Raw genomic sequence first — 21,672 nt, 5'->3', positions numbered from 1 at the left:
GAGGTAGATCAGATAGCCATCTTTAAGCCCAGGTTACTATACAACAAGGTTTGCTCTTTTCGATCAAGATCGACTAACGTCCTGACGTCGACGTCTTGCTCCAAAGCAAAGTTTCTCCCACATTTGTAAGTAAAGGACGTCACTGTTTAATATTAGGTAACTTAGCTCTTATACTGCCTATGCACGTGTAAGGTTTATTTTCATTATCATGTTATTTCTTATGTTGGATCTGTCCTGCACTTCTACCGTTTCGTTCACTCCATCAGAAAATGCAGATCAAGTGAATTTAATAACATGAAGTTTAAGGAGAGATGAGATGCAAGTCTCTGTCTGCCGTGGAAAAACTCTTTTGCTAAACTCTAAAAAAAATCTTCTTTATCTTTCGGGTTGTTGCCGCCAGCTGCTGAGTTTACTATTAATCGAAATTAAATTGTTAGTTTTCGGGTACCAGTGAAGAGGTGACTCGATCGCATATAAGTATTCTGTACCGCACCACGCGCATAGGGAAAATCCGTACTTGTGATTGGACATACTTTCCGATGACATCATTTTCTCTTGGTGTAATGACGTTTAGGCGGAATTTTTACAGTTTTAGTTTCCTTGAATGACGGGCATGAGTGATACGGAGTCATGAACATTATCATTTGTACTCTTTGAATAATAATGCCAGATGTAAGAATTGACATGCGGATGACATCTTGTTTATGGAATAATAAAATTATAAATTCCTTCAAAGATGCTGTTAACATCAGTAGCAATCTCAAATGCTTAGATTATATAAATAACTGAGTTCATAAATTTAGTGCAAAGATTACACGACGATTATAAGTTAGATTACACGACGATCTCGACTCAACTATGAAGGCATATGCGCTAGTAAGTATATTATGATTGAAATTGTGTTGCATTCTGTTCCTATCACTTTGCAGAAAATATTTCCTTTGCAGCTGTATATGTTATTTCCATGTTAATGTCCACGTCTTTCACACTTCCAATATTCCGTTGCCTTAAATGAAAGAAAAAAACTCATTCAGTATATTCGCTGAATACACGTATATAAAAAACTTTCTTCTCTGATAAACACTATTTTTATGCAAAGGTACAAATATACTATACATTAAAAATGGGCAGTATTCATAAAGCACAGGTTTATGGGAAATATTCAATTTATGCATAAGTATCTCTATTTCTGTGTTCCAAATCTATAGTAGTCTAACTTCAAAAATAAATTTTACTTTTTCAGACTGACTACAAATATCGTGAATTTACTGTGTATTACGTTAGCTCCCAACGTTTTTGCTGTTTGTAAAAACTGACTTGCCTCTTGCTTTCGGAGATTGCATCTGCAAAGAATCTATATTGAATGAACATGAATCAATAAATTAATAATCACAAAACCTTTAATGTGAAGGCTTTTAAATTAAGAATGCATTTATTAAAAACCTCCACGCATAATATTAATACACATTGACGGAGTTAGCGATACCTATTTTATTCTCTATGAAAAAGAAAAAGCACTATATTTTTTATATTAAATACATCACACTACAGTGCCGTAATAAGAGTAATCCGCAATAAAAATTCAACGCACGTCATTAACGATAATAATCTTTTCGGTACTGCTATCAAAATGTAAATAAACGGTATGGAGGTGTATTTTCGAGCCCAAGCAAAGACAAGGCATTCCTAAGCGTAGAGAAAATGATGTCATCGAAAGCCGTATCCAATCACGGGGATGAATGTTTCCCTGTGCGCGTGGTGCGGTAAAGAATGCTTATATGCGACTCGATCCTCCTAGTCGCAAATGACCGTATGGACGGTAGTAGGGTAGCGTGTAATATCTTTTGTGGCCCCAACTTGTCAGCAACTGTGGTAGTGACTGCTACTAAGTGTGAATTTACACAGACACGTAAGAAGGGTTTAAAGCCCTTTTTATTCAACTTTTAAAACAACAGCTGCGTCCACTTGACGCTCACAAACTAAGCCAACCAGGCGGTTTAACTGAAACAGAATGTAGAAATGAAAAATAATGACTGAATGAATAATAAATAGCGAGATTACTATCCACTAGGCTCTGAGATCTTAAACTAACCTAACCGTGTCCTAACATTACCGCTGAGATTCAGCGAGCTTACTGATTAAGCAGTTGAAAGATCCAGCAAAATCTGCTAAAATAGGCACACAGGCCGACACGCGCGGTTCTTAAATTCTACCGAGCGACCTTCACGTTCGCGATTCAAGAAGCACACCTACAATCTCGTTTCCTTCCTATTTAAACTCAACTTACTTCTGCTAAAATTTGAATATACTGCGCGCTACTACAATTTACATACTCTAGCATTGTCAATTCTAGGGGAAAGTAAAGGCTAGACAGGAAAGATAACTTAAAATAAATTTTAGTTAAAATAAATATAAACCCTACAAGCGGAGCCACGTTTTTAGCCTTTAAATCTTGACCTTTTAAAAAATCTAAATCAGCGCTTCTCAACCTTTTCATATATATATATATTGCCATTTGGACAGCCTATTGGCTATTTGTATTAAATATGCACAGATAAAAAATATTCGATTAAAAATTGGTTACCATTTTGATTACCAAGATTTAAGTTATAATACTTTATTTCTAAAATTTAATGTGAAGTTTGGGCCTGTTTAAAGAGAGATTAATTTCTTTATATGTCTAGTCTTATTTCACTTAGTTTTAACCGTAAATTAGGATCCACTTTTTATTTTGTTCTGTATTAATTTTAAAGTATAACTTGGAAAAAAATCTTTGTTCACACAAATAGTTTGTGTGAACAAAGACAATACAAAATTTAATACCTTTATTTGAGATGCCTTAATATTCTTTTTTGGGGTTAGCCAAAAGTTAACAAGTGTGTTATTTTTTATATCTTTGATTAGGGTTCGATCACAGCAAATTTCCATCAATTTTTCTTTTCCTTCGCGAAATAAAATTTCAGATACATTTCAACGAAATGTATTTCTAATCCAATTTTCTTTTTTCATGACCCTCGAGAAAATACATGTTAAAATTATTTATGAATGAAAAACAATAATTTTTAATGTAGGGTGCTAACTGTTTAGGTGGAACGATAATTCGTACTAAATCATTAATCTTTTCCGCACTTTCGTTATCCATACAAAGTGCATTTTTATGTTATTCTACTTTTCATATAGACTGACGATCGACTGTCGGCTTTAGAACTATAACATTGTAGAGACATTAGGTTATTTTGGGAGAAGAAGACATGAGTAAGGAGCAGTGCCCTCGCCAGGATTCGAAACATCGACCTTTCGAATACGCGCCGAGCGTTCGGACCACTACACCACGAAGACAAGCTAAGAAGGCGGGAGAAATACTTTATATACTCTCCCTTTTAAAGGGAAACAGGGGATTAGAGTGCTCTCGCCGAATCCTAGTGACGGAGAATCATCATTCACCACCTTTTTTAGTTCGGGCGCCACTGTAGAGATATTAGGTCATTTTAGGAGCAGAAGACGTGAAAAAGGAGCAGTGTTCTCGCCGGGACTCGAACCACGGACCTCTCGAATACGTGCCGAGCGTGCTGATCACTATGCCATCAGGGCATGCTAAGAAGGCGAGAGAAATACCATATACTGTTATTCATACCAAGTGCATTTTTATGTTATTCGGCCTTTCATATGGACAGACGAATCGAATTGGCTCTAGAAATATAACATTACCTATGCTTGAGATGCATGCATTTCTCTTAATATTTATCGCTTATTATTTCCATTCGTATGAAATAAGAAATTAGTGACCGTGTTTACAAGCTTATGCATTCAATTTGCGAAAATTATGGAACAAAGATTTGATTTACTGCGACTCTAATTATTTCTGCTTTCTTTTGTCAGTATGAATGCTCGCATTTGGCAGAACTAGGGCAACGGCTACAAATGAAGCTAACACCCAAAACTAAATATTTCTCATTACGGAGCAGAACACACAGAGCTTCTAAATAAGATTTAAGATTTTATTAAATATTTCTTAAACAAGAATTCTTCTGTTCGCAAATGAACAGAAAATCTCAATAAATGCCCACCCACAGTTTTGCATGTTCCAGTTCCCTTTTTAATAAAAGTTGAACTTTGTCGATATAGATCCTTTTTTCCTCCTTTCAGCGAAATGGCGACGCTTTCATTTATTTGATTTGTTCCATGAGCCATAATTAAGTTTTAGCGTTCTGTTCCAATGGTTGCTATGACAACGCCTCATCTGCGCCATTTGGAAGCTCCCAACCGCAGCGGAGACTAGTATATTTATTTTTATAATTAAATTTCTTTGGCAGACTCGTTTTATTTGGACTTTTTTTGTTGCTTATGGTACTCGATTTTCTATCATGGAACGCGTGTTGCAGTTGTATGGTCTATTAATGATCTTCAATTTGTTTTCGAGTTTTGAAAGAATGCAGAGACTTGCTTCGTAATCGCAAAGATACTAATCTGATGTTAAGAGGATAAATAGGAGTTTCTGGAGTTTTTAATGGGCGTTAAAGAATACAAAAATAATAATACATAAATTGAATGAATGAAATTCTTAATTTTCTCTTTCGATACAGATATTAAGTGGCATTAAATGTTTTCAAACGTGAACAATAAAACCTGAAATTTTATTAAAATTTCAACTGAACTGGTTTATCGCTGTTGAAAACATTTTAAGAAACAAACAGCTCAGGTTAAAATAACACGCCGAACAAATATTAATTTAAGTACATATATTAACTTTCATACATATATTAACTTTCATACATATATTAACTTTCATGCATATATTAACTTTCTCTCACGCCGAACATATATTATCTTTCTCTCCACACATTTTTTTTTCTTAAGTCAAACAACAAAATCAAGTCCATTGGTGAAAACGTCCATTGGTAAATTAGATTATCTAGACGCGTTTCATATTCAAGAAAATCTTTCTGTTCTAGTTAACGACCCAATTCCAATCCATCCTTCAGAATTTTTTGAAAAAATTTATTTTCTTGTTTCATCAACAGATGGCACCAGCAGCTTAACTCTTGTCCAGTCCTCTTGTCTTTTCAACATGAATCTTATTTCATTCATTTGCACTTTGGAAGTTGAGGATGATGGTTTAGTAAAACCATCGAAGCAATTTGCCATCGCAAATTGGCAAACATAACGCTGATTTTTTTTTTTTTTTTACTTCTAAATTAAACAATCAGTTATTAAATTTTTTTCAAATAAAAATTATGTTAAATTTGGAATTACCTGTTGAAAATTATATGGTAAGTAGTTTCTTAGATTACAGTATAGATTAGCACGTTATTGCAGTTTATTTACATACGTTCACGTACAGAAAGAAACAGAAATATGGCTACTTATCTAATCGTATCATGTTATAGAGCTTGTTCTTAAGGAGCGTACACTAGATCAAAACTCTAAAACGGCAAGTGGCGAATTATCTTTATGTCTTGTGAGTACCATAGAGACAGGGAAAGAGTGTATAGGATCCTTTTATTAATCCAAATAAAGTTTAGCAGATGGCACCAACTCGTGCTTTCAGAAGCCAATACTTCTGGCTTTAAAATAACAGTTAACTTCACAGTTTAACTAATCCACGGTAGAAGATGCAAAACAGACGTTAAGAGTAATACTATAAAGTATAAAGGAATTGTCTTGCACGGTGCAATAACTTAATTTCTTAATTCTCTTTTTCCTTATTGGCAACAGGTACAACAAGCGGACGCCTGCTTGGTGCTAGCGAACAAATACTGTCAGGATCCAGATGCGGAAGACGCAGCCAACATCATGCGGGTAATATCCATTAAGAACTTCTCGGACGACATACGGGTTATCATACAGCTCATGCAATACCACAACAAGGTGAGAACTTTTTGCATCAATATTCGCAGAAAACGCGTGCTGTTTGAACTCAATTGTTTGTGTGTAAATCCTTCAGATAACTTTATGCAACTCTGGAGATTTTAGAGGTAAAGTATATGTGGTTGACTACTGATTTTCGGAGAAAAATTGCTATTTTTAACAATATTACTGTATGGTCGCTTTTGCAAAGTAATTTAATGGTTCGAAACTGTGCTAAACGTAGAAAGTGTCCCAAAGAAAAGTATACCCAGAATCGTTCTTTTAGTTTGTAAGATTTTCACTGGTGTAATTCTCAGTTAATGTAGAACGTGGCGAATATTAAGATCTAGTTAGCGAATAATCGCTTAAGTTCGTGTGACAAGAAACAACAAGATGGAAGTGTAACTAACCTTTTATTATTTCAATAAGATTTAACAAAACTCCGCCTTGGAGTGTACCATCAAAGCCGACACTCGGGCTTGAACTTAAGAGACTAAGAATTAAACTAAAACTAAATAAATATAGCCGAAGCTATCAAGATTCTACTCGAGTTGGCCCCTTAATTTTATTTGACTACGTAGCTTAACAAGGGCCTGAGGACGGCCGAGCGTAATAACAGCTTTAAGAGAGAGTGGCCAAAAGGCAGACGCGCGTAAATCAGAAACTCTGATTCTCTCTGACTCTGTAAGTAACTTCGTGGTATAAATACCGCTCCTCCCCATTAAGTATTCAGAAAGATTCCAAAATTACGTTCTGGCCGTAAGTAGTAAGTTGAAGTTAATAATTTGACGGTAAAGGAACTTAAAATTAAAATTTAACTGTTAATAAAATTAACATAATTCTTACAAGTTTATAAGGTAGGTAGGTTAGTATGGCGCAGTCCAACCTTCTGGCAAGCCCAAGCATGCCCTATGGCTTTTCTAGACCGGCCACGAAGGAAAATATAAAGGACAACACAACATGAAGCAGCAGCCATAATGGGTGTTTCTTGTTATTGGTCTGTTCCAATTGCGATCAGGTTTTTTATTTTTCCATGACCTCTTTTGCTATGTTTTTTGCTTCATTTCCAATGTAAACCAGTTTTATAAAGTCCATCTCGCTATTCCTAAGGTCTTTTGTTAATATCCATTCTTTCACCTAACGCGTAGTTTCTTCCTTCTTTAAGCATGCCTTCTTGGTGTAATGATAGCACACTCGGCGCGTATAAGAGAGGTCCAGGTTCGAGTCTCGGCGTGGGCATTGCTCATTTTTCACGTACTTCTGCTACAAAATAACCTATTGTCTCTTCAGTAGCACCTGAACTAAAAGGTGGTGGATAATGATTTTTCACCACCAGGATTTGGCGATTGGGTTCCTTAATCCCCAGTCGCCCTTTAAAAGGGGGAGTATATAAGGTATTTTCTCCCTCCTTTCTGTATGCCTTCGCGGTGTAACGGTAACACACTCGGCGCATATTCGAGAGGTCCAGGTTCGAGTCCCGACAAGGGCATTGCTCACTTTTTATTTCTTCTGCTTTAAAAATAACCTAAGTACTCTATAATATGCAATAATTTAAATGTTGATGATGTATTGCATGTTGAAGCAGGCATATCTGGTTGAATGCTTTTTTTTTTTATTATTATTTGTTGATAAAGCAGTTTTCTGATTTAAACTCAGTTAAATTGGAGCAAAAGGGCCGCTCAGTCGGTAAAGTGGTCAGGGAAGCTGACTGCGATGCCGAAGGGCCTGCGTTCGAATTCCGGAGAAGGCATGGTTGTAACTGTCCGTCCCTTCATAGGAAAAGCGATGCTGGCCCACCTAGTAGGTGCCTCCATAATAAAGAGACCACAACATCCGGCCTTGTATAGATTAATGGACTGGGTTACATTTGTGATTGTTCAAAATCTGCCATTGGAAAAAAAAAATTGGAGCAAAAGGTATCATTCATTAACAGATTTTCGCATTTTTACAGTATGCTTGAAACAAGCATGAAAAGAGAAAGAAATACGTACTAGATTCCAGTTTAAATCCCTGGTTCAATATAAAGCTCATCTTCGTTTCTTATTGGTTGCTAAAAGTTTTGCTTTTGAAATTCTGTCATTATTATTGGCTGAAACCTTATGTAAGACCTACTTTATTAGGGTTATGCAGCAATCATCAAATTAAGCCCGTATATTACCTCACCTAATTTTTTTATACATGTGATATGGATATACGCTGAGCAAAAAATAAATGGAACAGTTCTATATGGGTCGATTGATGAAATTGAAATTGCGTTTTTCATGTCTCAAAAGCGCAACTTAGGATATGTATTAGATTTATAAATATCATTGTTCTAATATAGGTATTTTGACACAAAATCGGATGTTTTCTAAAATGACATGCCAATTTTTTTTTGGGGGGGGGTCATATTTTGGTACTATGACTCAAATTATGCCAAGCAGCCAGGTTTTGTAGAAATTGCACCAGTAGGTCTTAAAAAATTAGCTTTCAAAATTTTAGCTCCTCAATTAATTGAATTTGATATATATTTATTAATATCTCTTTTTGTATTAAACTTACTTGATTCCTTCTTCCAGAACTCGAAATTTAGGTTTAATCCAAATATAATTCGCACATTTTTTATCATTTATTTTTAAATATTTTTTATGAATTTTCAAAAAAATACTTTATCATAACCTATAAAATTTTTAACGCCATCTTAAAGTAGATGTATTTCTAAATATTTCGGCAAAAAAATAGTTTTTTTATTCAAAATTTCGTAAGATATGTATGTGAATTTAATTTTGGCGCCTTTTGAAATTTGGTCTTTTTAATATAAGCGATAATAACGAAAATGTGGTTTACGCATTCTGTTAAAATTATTTGAAAGACTGAACGATGGACCTTCTTTCCCTCGTGCATCGATGAAAAAAAGGAAAGTAAGTAGGTTTCTATAAATTAAGAATTCCGTCAATTATTCTTGGCGCAACTCAAAAAATATGCCAAGATAAATTTTTAAATTTTTCACCAAAAATTACAAAATTTAATATTTAGGTATAATTTGAGTCGTAGAATCGAAATATGGGAAAATAAATCGACCCAGTAGAACGGGAAGAATAGAGCGGTCCCCCCCCCTTTTTTTTTTTTTTTTTTTTTTTTTTTTTTGCGCCCTGCACATGTAAATTACACGGGGCATATGTAATGCTGCTACAAAAGACAGTGTACTTCACAGTATCAGCACAAACGAAATTAGTTTGCATTTTGGTTCTCTTTGAATATATTTTTTGTATATATTTTGGATGATAGCCTCAATTTAAAACCTAATGATACAATAACAAAATTCGCTTTCGGAAATAAATGTTTTATGTTCTTCTTCGTATGTGAACAATGCACAATGAACGACGTAAAATAGCAGGAAATTTCTCATTTTCTTTCCTTTCTGTGTCATTTTTGATGCTGAACATTTTAGGGGAAAAACATGACTATTTTTGTTTTTACGGTTTTGTAATTGAGTTGTTTGTTTGTAAAAAATATTGGCCACATGAATATATGATATGTGTTGGTTTCCACACTAAACGGTTGTTTTAAGTATTCAATTTACTAAGACGAGAACTTTTTTTTTATTATTTACAAATGATTCTGCTTGCACAAAATAACCCAAGTTTCAGTATACCTTGTTTCGACTGGGCTATGTAAAATAACTGAATTTCCGTTTTACTTCCTTGTACGAAGTAAAAAGATACTTAATATAATATCGAAATTTTTCGCGATTATAATCGCGAAAAATTTCGATATTATATTTCAACGAAAATATCCGTTTTAACCACTATCGAATGCAATTTAACGATGTTTCAGCGTGACATCTGTACGTAAAGACAGAATAAGGGACTCTATTTCCCCAAAACGAATTATAAAATTGATTTAAAATGGATTCAGAAGAGATGTTTTTCGTGGAGTCTTGTACATAAGTATGTGTGTATGGTTTGCATGTATCTCGTATGACTCAAAAACGAGTCGCTTCAGAACGTTGAAATTTTCTGTATAGGACTAGGACTGTTATAACATGTGGTTGTGCACCTCCCTTTCTGGTTGTAATTAAGGTATATATATATATATATATATATACACCCACCCTCTTACTCGGCTTAGTGAGCTTAGTTTTTTTATTCTTATATATTGGTAAATTGCACATTTGTTGCTTTAAAAATGATTGAATTATGTTGTTCGTATCTTCCGGGAATTCGGGAAACCGTAAAATTCAGTTCAAGTGCAATATTGCAAAATATTTTTAAATGAGCATGTCTTTAGAATTTCCGATACACAGTCTCGCGCGCTGGAGATAATTTTTTTTTCCGTACAGTGTTGCCATCGCTCGCTTTGAAATCGTTCAGTTTGTTAGTCATAAATTCGTTAAAGTGTTACAAAATATGAAATTGATAATAAACCAAATTCCAAATTTGGGCTTCCAGATGCCCATATTCGGATGCAAAGGTACGTTATTCAAAATTGGATGGCTCTAGGTACCGTCGTTTTATCCCAATGCGAGAAACATGCATACATTTATGAAGGTTCTTCATTATTTAATTTCTTTAAATATAATGCAGGGCTGTAACATTTGGTGGCAACAGTTTGAAAAGTGTACCAACATTTAAAGTTTTCAACGCGAAATGCCAAAACGAAATTAATAACTTTTCTGGCTAACAATATTTTTCTGCATGAAGGCTTTCAGCCCAACACAAAAGTCTTTATACAAAACTATCTAAGCAGAGATGATGCTTTATTCACAATGATCGAGCTGTAATCCCTGTTTTTTTAGAAGCAAAGAACTCAGATGTACACTGCAGAAAAATAAATAAATAAATGGCGCAGTTTCTGTATCTCCCGTTCTACTGGGCGGATTGACGAAATTCAAACTGCGTTTTTCATGTCTCGAAAACGAACATTTAGGATATATATTAGATTTACATATAGCAATGTTCCAATATAGGCATTTTGATACAAAATCCGGGCTTTTTCTGAAACGACATGCGAATTTGTTTTCCGTATTTCCATTCTACGACTCAAATTATGCCTAAATATTAAATTTTGTCAAATTTGGTGCGAAATTTACGGAGAAATTCAAAAATGAATCTTGGCCCATTTTTTTCAGTTTGCTCCACGAATAATTCACTTGACGAACTTCTTAACATATGGCAACCTATTTTCCTTTCCCTTTTTACATTGTATATGAGCGGGAAAAAAGTGACATCGTTCCTACTTTCAAATAATTTTAACAAAATGTCTATACCACATTTTATCTTGTTATCGCTTTCAACATATATGCCAAATTTTAAAACGCAACAATATATAAATTCACGTATATCTTTGGAAATTTTGAATAAAAAATTCTAATTTTTTGTAGGTAGGCTTAGAAATACATCTACTTTAAGATGTATGACTTTAAATATAAAAAAAAATATTTTAAAATAAATCATAAAAAATGGCTGAATTTTATTTGTAATGAACCTAAATTTCAAAATGTGAAGGGAATAATCAAATAAATTTAACAAAGAAATGTGTGTGTGATTATGGCAAAGCCTCGAGGGGTATCTGCCTAAGAGGAGGAATGCCTTCGTGGAGAACTTTCTAAGGGAAACTGGCTCGTATACACGTTACACACGGGGAAAACCACGAAAACGCCCATGCAGCCAGCCCGTTCGCGGGATTCGAACCTCGGACCGAACTACCAGTGTTCAGCGACTTTACCGCTCGGCCGCTGGTGGGCCATTTAACAAAGAAAAGAGATGATAATAAATATGTACTAAATTCAATTAAGATTGAGGAGCTAAACATTTGAGAGCTAATTTTTTAAAAACTACTCTTGCAAATTTTACAAAACTTGTCAGTTTGGAATAATTTGAGTTGTAGAATCGAAATATGCGAAAACATTGGCATGTCATTTCAGAAAAAATCTGATTTTTTGTTAAAATACCTATATTAGATCAATGCTACTATATATAAATCTAATACATATCCTAAGTTGAGCTTTCGAGACATGAGAAGGGCAAGCGTCCTTTTCTTGTTTTTCCGCAGCATACAACCGAGGAATAAATGTTTATATTTTCCTCCTAAAATGCGCATCAATAAAAAAATGAGGTAGGAAGGAAAGGCATAAAATATCAAGTTAAATCTTTTGATTATATTTTTGTCAGAAATTTTCTGTTATTTGTTCTACTAGAATTTGTTTTCCGACTGTGAATTATGAATATCATTATATTAAACATTTTTAAGCTCTGTTACACTTTTAAAAAGAAGCGCACTCAGGTAAGAAAACTTTACAATACAAAGAATTTCGAAAGGAAAAACAATTAATTTCTCTTTTTAAATTCCTACTATTAACTCACACTCTCCTTACATCTTGTTCAAATTTTCAATCGTTAATAAAATACTTTTTATTCATCCACTTAAGTTCAAATACATTTTTTAACTTGCAGTGTATGACACTTTGATGTTAATACTGTTTTTTCACATATTAAAAAATTTTAATTTTTAACTTGAAATTTTTCTTTGTTGACCTAAGTAGAAATTGACTTTAAATTTTTTTTATTTAATGAATTATTAATTAATTAATTTTCAATCGTTAATAAAATACTTTTTATTCATCGAGTCTCGTTCAAATACATTTTTTTTTAATTTTTAGTGGATAACACTTAATGTTAATATTTTTTCACATGTTAAAAAATTTGAATTTTTAATTAATTTTTTTTTTTTTGCATTTTAATTTTGTTGTTGTTGTATTTTCAAATTTTCTTTGTTGACCTAAGTAGGAATTGACTTAATTTTTTTTATATATATTACTTGTTTTCCGTGCACTTGCTCCTGCTTAGAACTGTTTTAGAAATCAATTACTATATTTGGGAAATCATTGTATGTTTAAAATACATTAGCTTAAGCAGACAGGCAATCGCTTTTCGATCATATGTCTCTCCTTCTCTCTCTTTTACTTTTTAATGGCTATTACATCAGTTTTACCAGAACATTCAAAATAGAAAATTTTATTGAAATCCGGAGACTTTTGAAGTGTTCGGCTGGAAGAGAAATGTTAGCTCTCCACATCCATTCTAGTTTCTAGTACTTACATTTTAATAGGATTAAAATAATTATACAAGATATCTCGATCAAAAGAGGTCGGGGAAAGTGTGATAAAAATTTTATAATAAAAGAAAACGAAACCAAATTTTTACATTACATTTAGAGACATTAGGTTAATTGGAAAAGAGTAAAGAGATGAAAAATGAGTAAAGGCTTTCTCCGGGAACAGAACCGCGGACATCTGGAATACGCGCCCAGTGTCCAGACCACCACACCACGAAGGCATGCCAAGGAAGGGGAGAGAAATACCTTACATCCTCCCCCTTATGAAAGGACGGACTGGGGTTTGGGGGGGACCCAATCGACAAATTTTGGGTGGGAAGAATCATCATCCACCACCCTTTTAGTTCGGGCGCCACTGTAGAGACATTAGGTATTTTTTGGAAGCAGTGTAAGGATCTTAAGTTTTACTAACGTTTATTTTTATTTTAAATCTTTACTATCACTTTTTATTTTCTACTTCCGGCCAGAATTAAAAGCGTTAACTTATTTATGCAAAATTTGTCTGGCGAACGCCAAGTACTTAAGTTGTGGCTTTTTGCCAAGCGAGAGAGAGGAAGGAGTTAGTCGAAGCAGGCCACTTGCCTTAGAAGTTTTACTCGGTTGCTGTTTGCCTTCCAGGCCAGAGGTTTAATCCTCGTGATAATTTTAAACGTATTGTAGTGTTAACAGTTCTCTGTACTACATACGACTTCCTGTTAATATCCGGCCAATCTTACACGTAGGCCCTTGTTGATTATTCCAAATTTAAGTTAGAGTTTAGTTATATTTTTATATTCTTACGTTCAGACCACAAGTAGTTGGTCTCTGTGTTCCGAAGTACGGAAATTACTGTAAAGAGTGAAAAATAAAGGGTTTCGTATACCCTTCCTGTGTATCTTGTCTACTTCCCACAGTTATTGAACATAGCTTTAGTAAGCTCCCTGTTCCGAGTCAGGTCTGTGCATGTTCCCAAAGAAAGTAAGACGGAACATTGAACCTGATAGCAGGAATGATGAAAAATGAGTAAACGCGTCCGCCTGGAATCGAACCGCGGACCTCTGGAATACACAACCAGCGTGCAGACCACCACACCACGAAGGCATGCCAGGAAGGCGGGCGAAATACCTTATAACATACCTTTATTTTTGAGAAATGAAAGTGCGTTAGAAGAGGTGCTGGAAGTGATCTCCCACTATCCGTACATACAGTTAAGCATGGCGCTGCATGTTCGCGTATGTGGTTGCCAGAGCGTCACTCTTTGGATTTCACGACGGACGTTGTCGGTGTGCGTGGTTTGTGCTTGTACGCATTACCTTTAAGACGACTCCATACGACAAATTGAAAGGAGATCAAGTTTGGAACAGAGATTTCACCGCGTCCATATTAACTACAGACGCTAGGCATGTTTTCCTATCTTGCTGGTAAGCTAAGTGTTAGTTCCTCATCATCCAAATGGTTCACAAATTCATGAAAAAGTGCCTGGTACACTTCTTGTGACAATAATGCAAAACAATTGGCCCGATGATGCGCCGCTGTGGTAATGCACAAAACACACCCATCTTTTGTGAATGAAAGGGTTTCTCGACGGCTGCGTGCTGGTTGTCGCTACTCCATAAACGTGTGTTTCGATAGTTCACCTATCCTGACAAGTGGAGACACGCTTAAATTTAGAGTCTTAGTTAACTAAACGGCGAATATTAACTGAGACTCTAAATACGACGAGCGTAGTAATAGCTTAGAGAGAGTGTAGCCAAAAGGCAAACGCGAGCTAGTCAGAATCTCTGGCTGTCTCACGAAGTCAGTAGAACTTCGACTTAAGTACTGTTCTTAATTGATTTTCATTTAACCACGATTCCAAAAACAAACTCTGGCAGGGAATTTGTAAGCTGAAATTAGAAGGGATAGGAAAGTAGCTTTTAACTTTAAGACAACTGTTAAAAATTTAAGATAAACCTTACAACTTGTTTACTTATTTCAGCGTATAACTTGCAGCAGGCGCTGATGATACACGCAAACTTTGTAAAATATGCACTAAAAATGAAGTCATCAAATTTGAAATCTTGGAACATAAAATTAAGGCACTTGTAATATCCCGTCGAAGGCAAAATGTCAAACAAACAGCGTGATTTATCTCTATGGATCAGCTTAGCAAAATGTCAAACAAACAGCGTGATTTATCTCTATGGATCAGCTTAGCAAAATGTCAAACAAACAGCGTGATTTATCTCTATGGATCAGCTTAGCAAAATGTCAAACAAACAGCGTGATTTATCTCTATGGATCAGCTTAGCAAAATGTCAAACAAACAGCGTGATTTATCTCTATGGATCAGCTTAGCAAAATGTCAAACAAACAGCGTGATTTATCTCTATGGATCAGCTTAGCAAAATGTCAAACAAACAGCGTGATTTATCTCTATGGATCAGCTTAGCAAAATGTCAAACAAACAGCGTGATTTATCTCTATGGATCAGCTTAGCAAAATGTCAAACAAACAGCGTGATTTATCTCTATGGATCAGCTTAGCAAAATGTCAAACAAACAGCGTGATTTATCTCTATGGATCAGCTTAGCAAAATGTCAAACAAACAGCGTGATTTATCTCTATGGATCAGCTTAGCAAAATGTCAAACAAACAGCGTGATTTATCTCTATGGATCAGCTTAGCAAAATGTCAAACAAACAGCGTGATTTATCTCTATGGATCAGCTTAGCAACATACTGCTTTGTTGTTAAGCTTTGTATGTGACGGGTAACCTGACTGATTCTTGATAATATATATAGATACACACTTTCAGTCGTCACCTACAATGATTTTTACATAAAATCGTCATCCCTAAACCATATTTGTCTTATATGCCCGATTTTACATTAAAACATTTATTCCCCACTGTTTGAATTTTGCATTAAAAATCATACTTATGTATCATGAGGGCCCACCAACGGCCGAGTGGTAAAATCGCTGAAACTAGTTCCGACCTGGGTTCGATTCCAAGCGAACGGGTTGGCTTCATGGGAGCTTTCGTAGTTTTCCCCTGTGTAACGTGTCTACGAGCCAGCTTGCCTTAGAAAGTCCTCCACTAAGGCGTCCCTTCCCTTAGGCTGATATCCCTATCATGCTTTGCCGTAATTAAATAAGCCAAGCCGCCCAACCGGTATAGCGGTTAGCGTCGCTGACTGCCGTACCAAAGGGACCGGGTTCAATCCCGGAAGAGGCATGGATGTTTTTAAATGTATAGTGTCGGTTCGGCACTCTAAATATGCGGCGAGCCGAAAGTCCTCTCGTGTGTTTTATGGAAGAAGAGAGGAGTCGGAGATCCTCGTACCCATCCCTTAGTCCTCTAAGTCCTCGTACCCAGGGGTGCTCTTCATCAAAATTGGGGGCGGAACTGAGCTAAATCTTACTGTCACCTGAGTGGTGCTCAAGGCTGTTGCCAACGGCAGGCGTATTCTAGCGCTCCTTGCCACGAGGAATTTCGTGGGCTTGGGCTGACTACGTCAGACAAGTGAACATAAGCAACAACAACAAATAAACCAAACCCATTTGACTAATGGTTAAAAATCTAAACTCCTTCAAAATTTTCTTCGTTTTTTATTTTGTGATGTTTCTGTTATTATTTGAAATTTTTGTACTTAAATAAATTTTGTCATCGGAAATTATTGACATAGGGCAGAAAAAAGACTAGATTTATTTTAATTTACGATAAATATATGTATAATTTAGCTAAATTAGTTTAATTTTTACAACAGTCCGTCGTAAACCGAAAAATCGTATGTTTATTGTCTCATTCAATAATAACACATTATCAGTCATTAAACACACATTAAAGGGAACCTCCCAGCTTCTCTTCGACTATTTTTCGTTTATAGTTTTAAAATTTTAGTTCAAAGAATATATTACTTTAATTTACTTAACATGGGAGTTGATATTTGTCATTGAATTTTCTAGAAAGCATCCACCAATAGTCAAGTAAACATTGTAGTGGTCCTAAAAGCTCCGTGGTAATTGTTCATCCAGAGATATATTCTAGGTAGACTAAGATTTATTTTCATTTATTCTCACGCGGTTAAATAGAAGTTTAAATTGCGTATTCTCAAATGTAATTTAAATATAACAAGTGTTCGTCTTCCATAGAGGCTTATGAGAAATTATTACAAGAAATAGATGAAAACAAACCATAAAATTGTAACAAGGTCATGGTTAATCCCCTTGAATATATTGATATCAAATACTAGCTAGATATTTATGAATTGGGAAAGAAAAACATTCCTGATGCAAAATTAAAATCAAACACATCATGTATTTTATATGAACAATATTCTGCACCTAAATGAATTTGAGTATACATTGATGGCTCTAAAATACAAGACAATACTGGGGCTGGTGTATACAGTAAATTTTTTTCCCAATGTGGGACACTTCATAACGAATTTAAAGAATTTGATCGCACAGATCCTTGCAATCTCACTGGCTCTGGAAAACCTCAAGATAAAGATCGGTTGTTTCTCTAAAGCAGTTATTCTAGTCCATCGATCGCCAACCGGTGGTCCGTGAAAACTTTTCGATGGTCCGCAGAAAAATTGGGACATTATTTATATTTTTAGGAAGATTCAGTTTAAAAAATGACGACTAACAAAATCTATTATAGAATATGGATTATACTTTTATTTTTTAATTTTAGCTACTACTTTTAACGAAATTCCTTCTGAATTTAGCGACTTTTTAGCTACTTTTGCAGGTGTATCTTGCGACATTTGAAAGTGAGAGTTGTAATCCATGGATATGCTACTGTTATCGATATTAGCGCGAACTGGAATTCTCTTTTCTTTTGAGTTACAAACATATGCTATTGTAATTGCTAATAACACAGTTTTTCTCCTTGTGAATAGGCAACATGATGGATTTTTATGAGAGCCATCTGCATTTCTTCTTTATAATTGCATCACTGGAAGTTTCCGTTTTTATTTTGTCTAACTGTTTATCGATGGCGCAATTTCTGAGTAAGCGATGATTATTAGTTTACAATAATTTAAAACTGGTGGCATAACACTATCAGTTTATGGATATTGCTTTGCGTTTGCCGATTTGTTCTTGCTTTTCGCGAAGTTCTTTGATATGGAAATGGGAAACTTTCTATACACGATTTTTGTACATTTAATGTAGATTTTCAATGTGAACTAAATATGTGTAGTTTGCTGATCATTATTGTATAAATGTATTTACTTTATTTAATTCGTATTGGTGGTCCGTCAAATATAAAATTATATGCGTAGTGGTACATGAAGTTCTAAGGGTTGACGACCGCTGTTCTAGTCAATTTCAAAGCAGCCATGCAGACTGTAGTTATAAATCATGACACAGATGCCCAGATTATCTCGGAAATAAGACAAACCTTTAACTTTCTTTATAAACACAGCAAAACAATCGTTTTTCAATGGATCCCTTCACATGAAAAGGCAGACGCATTAGCCAAGAGAGGAAACAGTTGAGCCACAAGACAGTAAACCGCTTCCTCCAGAGTCACTTAAAAGGCATATTTTTGAGAAATTAATGGATACTCTTAAATCTGAGCAGGCCGCAGAATCAACAAGCAAATCTGGGCTAGCATTCAAGACACATGGAAAAGGTTTTATCAAAAACGCCGTAAAGAGGCTGTGGCAAACTTCAGACCAAACAAACCACGATTGCATGGCACATCAACTTAATAAAATTGGCATCCTTCCATCTAGTATATGCCAAATTTGCAATTCGGACATCATGAATGCAGAGATGCTCAGAACTAGATAAAGAGTCTCAGAAACGTAGTGAGATAAATAAGCTATACTGGAATGCCAGAAATTTGATGAACTCCTTGTGAAGACTACTTCTCGTAAGTTTCCTTAGTTTTGTTTAAATTTGTAACTTTTGTTCCTATGTTTATTTATTCTGAATCTTACTTTAAAGTTTTGTTCCTTTTTATCATTTATCGTTGTTCTTGTGTGATGCTTGAGTTGTTTTATATGTTTGGATTGATCTTTCCAATTAAAGCCATAGTTTACAATAGTAAAAACAGTATTTCGTAAAAACTGCCCAAAAAGACCAGTGTGGTAACAATTTTGTGCATTTACCATAAATATCAGTTCAATTATTTTATAGTAAACTAGAAAATATTATAAATATGGTTGAAAATTCAGATGTATATCATTTGATATTCTTTATTTTATAGGCTTATCTTCTGAATATCCCGAGCTGGAACTGGAAAAATGGAGACGATGTGATATGCTTAGCCGAACTGAAACTGGGTTTCATTGCACAAAGTTGTTTGGCTCCAGGGTTTTCGACTATGGTCGCCAATCTCTTCGCAATGAGATCGTACAAAACGGTACGCATCAGAGTAAATTTAAGTTTTTTCTTTATTATTATTATCGATTCATTTAAAATTTATGAAAAATATCTTAATCTCCTTTTTTAGGTCAAGTTAATAAATAAAGGGTGAGCCATCTAACTTTTGGAAATTAAATCGGTTATTAAAAAAACTACTAATGAATATTATTTCAAAATTATGAGTTTATTAGAAAGATTGGACATTTTTATTTAAGAATGAAACACATCGTTCAAATAACTGCCACGGCCGGCTTAACAGTACCCCATCCGATCAACCCAATTTTTCAGAACATTTTCTATTCTTTGAGCTCCAATCGCATAAATGGCAAAATCAGTCGTCTCTGGATGGTTAGCGTAATATTTAGCCTTAAGGGTTCCCCACGAAAAAAATCTAACGAAGTCAAATCACAGCTCCGAGGCGGCCAATTGACATCAACGTTTCGGCTGATTATTCGATTTCCAAAAACAGTGCGCTAAAGATCGATGGTTACGTTGGCTGTCTGACAAGTGGCCAAACCATATGTGACTCATGTCACCCTCTTCAATTTTTGGAAACAAAAATTCGTTTAGCATGGCACGATAACGGTAAAGGCGGCTCCTTGTTCATTTTCGAAGAAAAATGGGCCAATGATGTAGCCGGAACAAAATCCACTTTTACCCAGTTGGATTTTTTTTTTTAAATCCAAAGAGGCTTTGCCTTGAAGATCTATTGTTTTCGTTTTGCGATTTTGCGTTAATTCTCTATAAATATCCGTCTCACTTTTCAAACTATTGCCACCCAATGTTAGAGTCCAGCATTATATTTGAAGAAATTAAATAATGATTAAATAATGTTGTAAAACAACGGTACATAGAGCCATCGAGTTTTGAATAACGTAATCCTACTACAAATATGGGCATGTGGAAGGCCAAATTTGGAATTTGTTTTATGATCAATTTCATATTTTTTAAAACTTTAACGAATTTTTGATTAAAAAACTCGAGAATTTCAAAGCGAGCAATGGCAACATTGTACACAAAAAACATTTTTATCTCCAGCGCGCGAGACTCTGTATCGGAAATTCTAAAGATATACTCAATTTAAAACTATTTTGCGATATTGCTCTTGAACAGAATTTTATGATTTAAGTGCGAAGAACGTGATATTTAATAAATAAAGGTAACAAACAAAATGTTAGAAAAACGCCCCCTTTGTACGTAATTTAAAATCTGAAACCTTCCATATTTTCTTTTTTTAAGTAACTTTTTTTTTTTTTTTTTTTTTTTTTTTTTGTGTGTGTGTGTGTGTGTGTGTGAGGAACCCTTAAGTATTACGCTAACCACCCACAGCCGATTGATGCCTTCAAACACGAAATCGAAATTGCCATTCATGCGACTGGAGCCCAAACAAACCATAATTTACTGAAACATTTGGTCGATCGGATGGGGGTACTGTCAAGCCAGCCGTGGCAGTCATTTGAATAATGTTGTGTTTCATTCTTAAATAAAAATATCCCGTCTTTATAATAATAATAAACTTCTAATTTTGAAAAATATTCATTAGTTTTTTTCATAATCGATTCAAATTCAAAAAGTTACGTGGCCCACCTTTAGATGTCATTATATTAGAGAAACGTTAATTAATCAACATATAACGTCTTCTATCTCCGAAGACTATTTTTTAAGACAATGAACAGCCTTAAAAAATTGTGTGTTCAAAACACAATTCAGTAATAAGACATGGTCAAACGATTATAAGTTTAGCGTAAGTCTCAGGTGCGAGAGACGTTCAACAGGCTCTTAGCCTGAGAAAGCCACATTCTGTGTGTAGTGACGTGTGGAAATTCATATCTTTCCTGGCATATCATTGAATAGTTCTTAACAGAGAAAGAAATTTCTCGTGATAAGCGAGGAATGAGCCTTACGCATAAACAAGTCGTAGAGTCAGTCATGTCATAAGCTGGAGATGTCATGAAGCAATAATGCGAAAGCAATAATGTTGGAAAATGCATATCTCAGATGTCGCATATGTTTAGCGTAAATGAATTATAACCCCTAAAAGTGAATGAGTGTTTGGTGAGTCATAAAGCGTGATTCTCCGATTCTTTACCGATGGTCGGATTCGTCTGGCAAAAAACATTGGTGAACGTCGGGGAGGGAGGTTCGCCTTCCTTCCCTATGCTGCGCTCCACTGAGCGGCGTGGAAGTACAGAAAAGCTTTGAATTGAAATATTTTGAAATCCCAAGTGGTCTCGTACCTACAATCGAGGTACATAGTATTATATTTCGTGGTCGCACCATGACGACAATAGGGAGGTGTCGCACGTTCGGGTACGATGCTAGGTTTAATGAGTTCCGCCGTAGTTGGTGGGACCCTCTGAAGGAAGAGCGACGGGAAGCTCGCGACTT

The 21,672-nt window shown here is 35.0% G+C and overlaps 1 protein-coding gene across 2 annotated transcripts in view; it reads left to right on the top strand.

Annotated features, from left to right (window-relative positions):
* Nucleotides 1–21,672, top strand: part of slo (calcium-activated potassium channel slo) — a 514,476-nt gene that overhangs the window by 377,534 nt on the left and 115,270 nt on the right. For both annotated transcript variants that reach the window (XM_085825984.1, XM_085825983.1), the window contains exons 11-12: nt 5,716–5,868; nt 19,127–19,282. In XM_085825984.1, the coding sequence (XP_085682110.1) occupies nt 5,716–5,868; nt 19,127–19,282 (309 nt within the window). The remainder of the gene's footprint in view (nt 1–5,715; nt 5,869–19,126; nt 19,283–21,672) is intronic.

This window comes from Stegodyphus dumicola, chromosome 10, assembly GCF_044657685.1.
Source record: "Stegodyphus dumicola isolate Sdum_Otavi_A_Nest chromosome 10, ASM4465768v1".
Lineage (NCBI taxonomy): Eukaryota > Metazoa > Arthropoda > Arachnida > Araneae > Eresidae > Stegodyphus > Stegodyphus dumicola.
Note: the sequence above shows the minus strand (reverse complement) of the source record. Positions and strands in the feature narration are given on the sequence as shown.